At 51.7% G+C, this 7,979-nt stretch overlaps 1 protein-coding gene across 1 annotated transcript; it reads right to left on the reverse strand.

Moving 5' to 3' along the window:
• Positions 1-2,552: 2,552 nt before the first annotated feature.
• On the reverse strand, positions 2,553-6,269 carry LOC108864078 (uncharacterized). Its single transcript, XM_018639015.1, has 5 exons — positions 6,130-6,269; positions 5,145-5,394; positions 4,736-5,022; positions 4,475-4,673; positions 2,553-4,262 (listed from the first exon to the last, which is right to left on the reverse strand). The coding sequence occupies exons 1-5, from the start codon at positions 6,267-6,269 to the stop codon at positions 2,553-2,555; spliced, it is 2,586 nt and encodes an 861-aa protein (XP_018494531.1).
• Positions 6,270-7,979: the final 1,710 nt, after the last annotated feature.

The following is a 7,979-nucleotide window of genomic DNA, read 5'->3' on the forward strand; positions in this document are numbered from 1 at the left end:
TTCTTGCCTGTTCCGACGTTCAGTAGGATTGAGCCACAACCCCGAACCTGCAGGGTGTGATTGCTTCCAACTTGAACTGTGCACAAGTCGGAGTTGTTGTCCAGGCCTGTGAACCAACGTTTGTTGTTAACTACGTGGTGTGTGGCGCCACTATCAATGATGAACTGATCGGACATATCTGGACCTTTGGTCCCGCTTAGGTTTAACACCATTCCGTTTGGGGGTTCTTTCACATTTCGCTGTAGCTACCAGGGCTTCCGCGGCTTCTGTGAGGTTCAGTTGAGGTCTCTGACTATGCATGTTGTGCCTGGTTTGTCCTCTATGGGGTCTGCGAGCATTATTGTTTCTGCGATTTCGACAGTTCCTGCTAATGTGGCCCATTTTTCCACATGAATAGCATTTCACGTTAGATCTCGGTCCTTGTTGCTCATCGGAATCATTTCTACGATTGAATTGGTTTGGACGGTTCCTTCCGCCACGCCTACCGAGATTCATTCTCGCAAAGAGGGCAGTGACATCTCCTCTTCCCCTTGACATATTCAGTCGGTAGGACTCTGCCTTCAACATCTCAACTAGGTTCTCTAGTAACTTCTGGGAGTCCTCCTTTGTTGCCCATGCCATTTTCAGTGAGTTCCACTCACTCGGCAGTGCATCAATCAGTCGGGCACAATTTAACTCATTCGGGAAGACTACTCCCAGGTCTGAGAGTGTGGCGGACGCACTCCCACTGACGCGGGGTTGAACCGTGAGGGTGAAAACAAGATTTGAACTCGTAGAGATCACACGTGGAATGCGCTGCGCGCGGTTGAATTGAGAAACGATTGGAGACTCCGAGTTGATCGGAGCTCTCCTGGAGATGACAACGGAAGGGTTGAACTTCTGAATCTCCACGATATCGATTGGCGATGGTGATATGGGAGTTGGACCCAAAAACACAGGGAAAGATTGTCGAGTCCGCGAGATCGTATCTCCGCGTGCCTCTACGTGACGCTAACTGCTGGATTGGTGGTCGACGATAGCACCCTGAAGATGGCTGCCACGTCGCTGCGACCGGAGATCCTGACAGTATTCTCTGAAGGAGAACCAGCTGATGCCCCTGCCAGCTGATCGATACGGGTCTCTCACACGCGCCACAAAGACAGCTGAGAGTGCTGTCAGTTGGCGCTGCGCCGGGAACGTACCTATGCGCGCCACGCATTCCACGGATATTTATTTAGGTTCAGGACACTCGTCCTTGATTGAACAGAATGATTAAGCGATAATATAACAATATGGGGAGGGTGACAAGTCCCAATCCTGAAATCCGACCTCTCGTGCATGTTGTGTGATGATTGGAAATTTGCTGTCTGTGTGTGTGTGTACGTGTGGCAAGCCCGAGCAATACCGCGATGGAGGCCCCGTCCGTGACAGTCCCCCCCGCGAATTTCGGTCGCGGAAGCCGAACGGAATTCTGTCGGAACAAGCCTGACCCATGCTGCATGGCTGTTGGGGACGAGTTGGTTGTTGAATTTCGCGCCGGTGGCGCGAAGCCTGAAGCGCCACCTAGCGACAGTTTCTGCCCTCCGCGCTGCGCGGTCGCAACATACCACACTCGTCGTAAGTGCTCGAGTGAATCGGACCGTCGCCCCGGAATTTCAACGCACAGTGCCCACCGACGACTTTTGCGTCAGTTAGGAAGAATGGCAGCGATCTCGGGTACCTGAGACACCCGTTTGAGAAAACGCCCGTTGGGCTTGTGGAGCAGCCCCCGCTCGGCGCCGATTTGAAGGGCACGATGTTCTCCCGCCGAGACGTGATTTACGTGGCCCGGTTTCTCTGGTTCGATCTGACGCCCGAGGAACAGGAGCCATTCCGCCGGCTCTCGAAGGCGCTTCTGCATCGGGGCCGGCACGTCTTCGCGCGCTTCCCGCCCCGGCCGGAGCTTCCGCGGCGCCTCCGGTACCGCCCCCCCCAGCTCGCGCAGTGCGCGCCCTACTATCTTCGGCTGTTGCATGACACCGTAACGGGGCAGCCCCATCAAATCACCATACCTCTGGATGAGGAGCCGCGGGCCATCCATTGGCAACCCCCTAGCGACCTCCAGGAGGTAATGGCTGGAGAAGAGGAGCGCCGCGCTGCGCGAGCTCAACCGCGTGCCAGAAGAGGAGTGGCCCGTCCTAGAGCGGCCTCCGCGCCCCCTCCATCCCGCTACCGGGGATGTAATCCCCCTTCCTCGCCGGCAGCCGGCCACGCGCCCCGACAATCCCGCCGCCGGGAACGCGGTACCTCTAGATCGCCGGCAGCCGGCCCCGCGCCCCATCCGCGGGCTCAATGAAGTTTTGCTCAAACTGCGAGCGGAACGCGGAGGCGATCGGCCAGCGCAGCCCTGATGGTGACTACGACGGTTCAGGACCGGGCGACCTTTTTTTCTTTGATTTGGGGAAATAAAAAAAAATTCCTTCTTGCTAATTATTGCTGTTTTCTTTTGGGGCTCGGGAGTTCGGAAGTGGTGAATATATAGGTGATGACATACTGTTTGACTGTTCTCGGAGAGGTCGGCTGGATGCATGATATCAGTGGGACTCGGTCGCCTCTATTGGGTAGAGCTTTCTTATCGGTCGGTCGAAAACTTGACCGGTCGCTGTCTTGATCGTGCAGGATCTCGCTTCCTCTGGTTTCGCGTTACCCTCGAGTGCTATGACCCTGCAGAGAGGCCAGAGGGCCCTGTTGGAATTCGAGTCCTCCAGTAGACATATGTCTCCGACTTTCAACGGCCTGGCCGACAAGGGTTTCCGGTTGTGGGCGCTCCGGAGGTAGCTGAGATGTTCATTGTGAAATCTCTTCCAGAACGAGTTTAAAATTTTCTGTTGATGGACCCATCTCCTGGAGAATATGATTTTATCAGCCTCGATGGGTCTCGGTGGTTTCAAGACGTGCTGGGGAAAGAACGTCTTGCTCTTGTACCCGTAGAGCAAATCCGCCGGACTCAGTGCTTCGATCTGATCGGTCTCTGCGGCGATGGCTGTGATCGGGCGTCTGTTAATCATCGCTTCGATGTTACTCAGAATAACTTCGAGATCGCGGAAATGTGGAACCGCTGATCCGAGGACTTTCCTCAGAGGTCTCTTGACAGATTGAACTTGGCGCTCGTAGAAGCCTCCGAACCACGGAGCATGTGGGGTGATGAATTCCCATTTGAGGAAAGAATCGGCCAGCCATTTTTTGATGTCTCCGTTCACGATGTGGCTGTATAGGGTTTTTAATTCTTTCGCTGCTCTCTGGAATGAGAGCCCATTATCTGAGGTGATTGTGTTGACCGACGGGTAGCGATTGACGAACTTCTGCAAGGCTCCCAATACCTCGACTGTCGACATATCCGCGGTCAATTGGAGGTTCACGGCTCTCGCCACCGCGCATGTGAATAGGAGGATATAGCCTTTGGCTTTTTCCCCTGAATCTTCCTTATATTTGATCGGACCTGCGAAATCGCATCCTGTATAGAAGAAGGGTGGTGTGGTTTCCAATCGGAACGATGGTAATTGGGCTGTTGGCAGGGATGCTGCCTGGCAGCGGAAAATCTTGCAGATCATGCATGCGGAAATCACTTGTCTTGAGAGTTTTCTCGCATGCAAAATCAGGAAATCCTCCCTCAGAATGTGGAGGGTCGCCGAGACTCCGCCAAAATGCAGGCATTTCCTCTCGTGGATATAACGGATAATTAGTTTCGAGAAGTTGCAGTTTGAGGGTAAAATGATGGGATTTTTCTGGGCTTCCGAAAATTCAGGCGAGCGTTGTAGCCGGGTTTTCGGACGTAAGATTCCTTCTTCATCTATAAATGGGTTATATTGGAAGGGTAGGCTTTTGGGTCTGACCCGCTCGCAGTTCGAATCGATTTCCTCTGGGAAATAAGATTTCTGAATGAGTTTGATTAGTTCCAGCCTGGCTGTGTTCATTTCGTCTGGATCAATCAAGTTCAGTTCTGTCTTCGGCCTGGCACTGCATTTTGTTCTCGATCGAACTCTCGACTTCGCCACTTGGGCTTTTGCCTTGAGTCGGAGCATAAATCCCCAAAAGCGTATCGCCTTGAGCCAACACGAGAAGCTGTCCTCGAAGAATATTTTCGGATCGTCTTTCGTGCTTTTCGAATGTGCGACGAGCAATGCAGTTACGCTTTTCTTTTGCTCGTATTGAATTTCGGAATAACTGTCGAGCGGCGCACGTCCGAGAGGCGCGCGCTCGAGTTTCAGATGTGCTTCCAAATCAGTGTCATCCAAACTTAGCCACTGTAGCCCATGAAACCACAGGTTAGATGTTGAATATTTGGATATGTCGATATTTTATCTGCCGGATTATCCTCCGAACGGACGTAATGTCAGTTCGCGTCGATGGTCAACTCGTGGATTCTTCTGATTCTATTAGCCACGAAAGGTTTCCATTTATCTGGGTTCGACGCGATCCAACCAAGGACTGCTGAGTTGTCACAAAACATGTGTACTGCGTCGATTCTGAAATCTATCCACTCGAACGTTTTCTTCGTCATCCTGGCTGCCAAGAGGGCTCCTAGAAGTTCCAACCGATGGATGGTCGTAGCTTTGATTGGGGCAACTTTAAATTTCGCGAGGAGGAATGAAATTTGTGGGGTGTTCGCGGGTCGATGTGTTTTGAGGTAGGCTACCATCCCGTATGCGTGAAGGCTAGCGTCGGAAATACGAACAATTCCCTCTTGTTCGGGACCTGTCCCGCTAGATTTAGTTGCCGGGCGATGCTCAATTGTCCAGCCTGACTGAGGAGTTTTTCGAATGCGTGAAATCGGTTCAGGTAGTCGCCTTGTAGGGGATCGTCCCATCCGATCTTTTCTTTCCATAGATCTTGGAAGATAATTTTTGAGTTGATGACGATTGGGCTGATGATGCCCAAAGGATCGAAAACTTGGGCTAATGCTCTGAGCAATTTCCGCTTTGTCGGCGTCCCCGTAGTGAGTTCTTTGATTGCTTTCGAAATCGGCGCTGACAGGCTGTCCGAAACTTGATATCCAGGGTACGCCTAGAATTTTAGCGTCGGCCTGGCCGGATGTTAGAGAGAGGTTCTTAAGTAAGGTGATGCTTGACGGATGGTTCTCTCCAGTTCTGGGGAATTTGTGGACCACTTGTCCAACGGGAAGTGGCCTTCCGTGAAGATATTTGAGAGGAGGCGAACTCGATGTTTTGCCTCGCAGATGGAGTCCCTCCTCCGATGACATCGTCCACATAGAACGTGCCGCGGATCTCTTCGATGAAGGAGGTGTCTCGCGGATATTTCTCCATTGCTGATTCCAAGCGGAGTCTGATTCCCTGACAATGCAGAAACGGTGAGCAGATGAGCCCGAAGTCCAGGCGGGTAGCCCAGAATTCTTTGATCTTGGCTGAACCGTTGTTGCTAATGTCGAGGGGCCATAAGTGTGACGAACAGCCCCACGGGGGCAGCTTGCGCAACATGGGGAAAAGACATACAGATGTTAACGGCCGGCGATAGTTGTGCTAATGTTTTGGTTCGGTCGGTCAAACCGCCTTGTCTCTACACTTCAGGCTTACTACTACTAGAGCTACTTGATTAATGCTTTAGGAATAGCAGAGTTAAATCAAAGGATATTGTTATTATTTACCATTGTCATTATCAGTTGTAAGGAGACCGAAAGCTCGGGCGATAGTAATGTCGGCGATAGTATTCGGAAAGAATCGCCGGGCACTGCGCATGCGCCGTCTGTCCGACAGCCGCTCACGGAGACGCCGCGCGGTGCACGACGGTAGAGGGCAAAGACAGCCACTACCGGTTGTAGACACGGACACGATCTATGACGTGATCTAACATGCCCTCGGGGTGGCAAGCCGTATCAGATTTCAAGTAATCATCAATTCTGACGGGAGCATCCATCTTAGAATTATCTCTCTCTCGAAAAATATTCATTCAGCCCGGTGATCACGCTCACAGGGTTATCTCTTCAATAGTACTTCTCGGATCCCGGAATTCACGTATTTCGGGGTTCAGACGAACCTAATCGAGAACAACAGCCATCATTGCGAATAAATCAGTGCGTATCGCTCTCGGAGACTCCCCGATTCGAGAAATCACCAGTGTCTTCAGTGATCGAGAGTTTCTTCGTTAGTCGTATACCACAATAAGAAACGCAGGAAGGTTTTGTCGCTCTCGGCAATTCTGAATTGCAGGAACGCTTTTTCGATGTCTGCCGTGAAGACGAATTTGTACTGTCGGAATTTGAATAGGACTTTCGAAATCTCGGGCAGAAGGTTCATGCCGCAATGAAGTACGTCGTTGAGGCCGGCCTCGTTCGAGCGCCTGGCGCTTGCGTCCTTCACGACGCGCGTCTACAATCCTGAAGGGGCGTCTGGCTTCGCCTTGAAGACTGCCTGAATCGGCAAGTAGTGAGCCGGTTGACCGACTTGCTTCGGTTGTGCTTCCTCAGCAAACCCAGCTGCTAGATATCCTTTGATTTCGTCATCGACTGCCTTCAATTTCGTCGGGTCTTTTTTGAGTTTCTCGATGGAGGAGTGTAGTCTGGATCTCGAGAGATTTTGGTTATCCCCTGAGGCTCGAATGTTCGACTTGAAGGGGAGCCGTAGTAAGTAACGACCCTCGAAGTCCCGGACGCTTGTCTTCCGAAAATGCTCGACGAGGGCCAGACTGAGATTGTCTTCTTCCTGTTTGTCTTCGAGCTTGAGGTCGTCGTCGAAGCCGACGTACTCTGACTGCCACATGAATCGAAGGTCTCTGAATGTTTGAGCTGCCTTGTCCTTTGCGTTTGTCGTTTTCGCTGAGATTATTTCAGGGGCAAGGAGCTGCCCCGCCAAGTTGGACGTCAAACTTTAGGCCGGTTCGATCGTGTCGAATCCGCAGAAACGAGATAGAGGTGATTCGATGTGTTTGGCTCCCTGGGAGCCCCCGAACACCAACCGAAGATCGAGTTGAAAGCGAAGGTATCGTTGAATGAGTTCGGGCTTGAGAAATCTCTTCTTGAGAAGTAGTCCTGGCCTAGGAGGATGTCGACGAACTTTTCCCCGTTGCTGGGTAAGCTGTCCGCTGCCGGCGAGAACTTCTGTGATGGCTCTATGATTGGGAACTCTGATCTTGAGACGCAGTCGAGTTCGATAGCTCTGAGCGTTACACTTTTGTTGGGATCGTGCCTGCTCCTCAAGACTACTCATGGATTCCGCAATTATGGGTGTCCAGGACCAGGCCTCCCGCTGTCGCCATTGTGAGATCCGTGTGAGCAAGGGGTTCCGACGCTAGTTTCCCGACCAAGGCTTTCGTGATGTGAGTGGCCTGCGATCCTGGATCGATGAGCATGCGGCAGAGAACTCTGGAACGGCCCGCTTCCGCCCAAGCCGTAGGCGATTGGAGGTTGGGATCGAGGTTTTGAGTGTTCTTCCCATGGATATCTGGCGCGGGAAGAACCTGTCCGCGAGCGGAGTCGTTCGCAAGGTCAAAAGAGCTTCCACGACGTCAGCTCCAGACATCTGAGCTTTGGTGATTGTGCTTTTCATAGTTTGTATGTGTCTTTCGACCATACCGATCGCCTGAGAATGACCAGGGGATATTGGTTGTCGCTTGATGTCCCATTCTTTGAGTTGATCTTTGAAGAATTTAATATCCACTCATCGATACTTCGGCTAGCAAACACACTGGGTAACTGGCGAACGTTCCCCCTGATGGGGATTCTTTATTCCATCCTTATATAGTGTTCCAGTGAAAAGGGTTACATTGTAACAACTGCTCAGGGTTAGCTAATTGTTCAGATACTGAGGGTTACAGAAGAACACTGACAATGAAGCGTGCGGAAGGGTTGAGAAAATACCCAGGGACGTTCCACTCTGGTGAATTCACTAATTCAAGCCACAGGGATTTCCGGGCGCATACTAGACTGAAAACTCAATATATTTCATCATTCCCCCTACGCACGGAAATCCCGAAATCTGGAATAAACTTTAATCCTTAAATTGGTGAGC

Source organism: Galendromus occidentalis, unplaced genomic scaffold (assembly GCF_000255335.2).
Source record: "Galendromus occidentalis unplaced genomic scaffold, Mocc_1.1 scf7180000075555, whole genome shotgun sequence".
Taxonomy (NCBI): domain Eukaryota; kingdom Metazoa; phylum Arthropoda; class Arachnida; order Mesostigmata; family Phytoseiidae; genus Galendromus; species Galendromus occidentalis.

What these genes read in the sequence shown, in the direction of transcription:
- LOC108864078 (XM_018639015.1), bottom strand. Translation starts at nt 6,269, where the DNA reads ATGAACCTTCTGCCCGAGATTTCGAAAGTCCTATTCAAATTCCGACAG. An exon ending in TTCCTGCGTTTCTTATTGTG is followed by an intron (nt 5,395 to 6,129) that starts GTATACGACTAA and finishes CCTCGACATTAG; the next exon opens with CAACAACGGTTCAGCCAAGA. An exon ending in TAGATTTCAGAATCGACGCA is followed by an intron (nt 4,263 to 4,474) that starts GTACACATGTTT and finishes CATGGGCTACAG; the next exon opens with TGGCTAAGTTTGGATGACAC.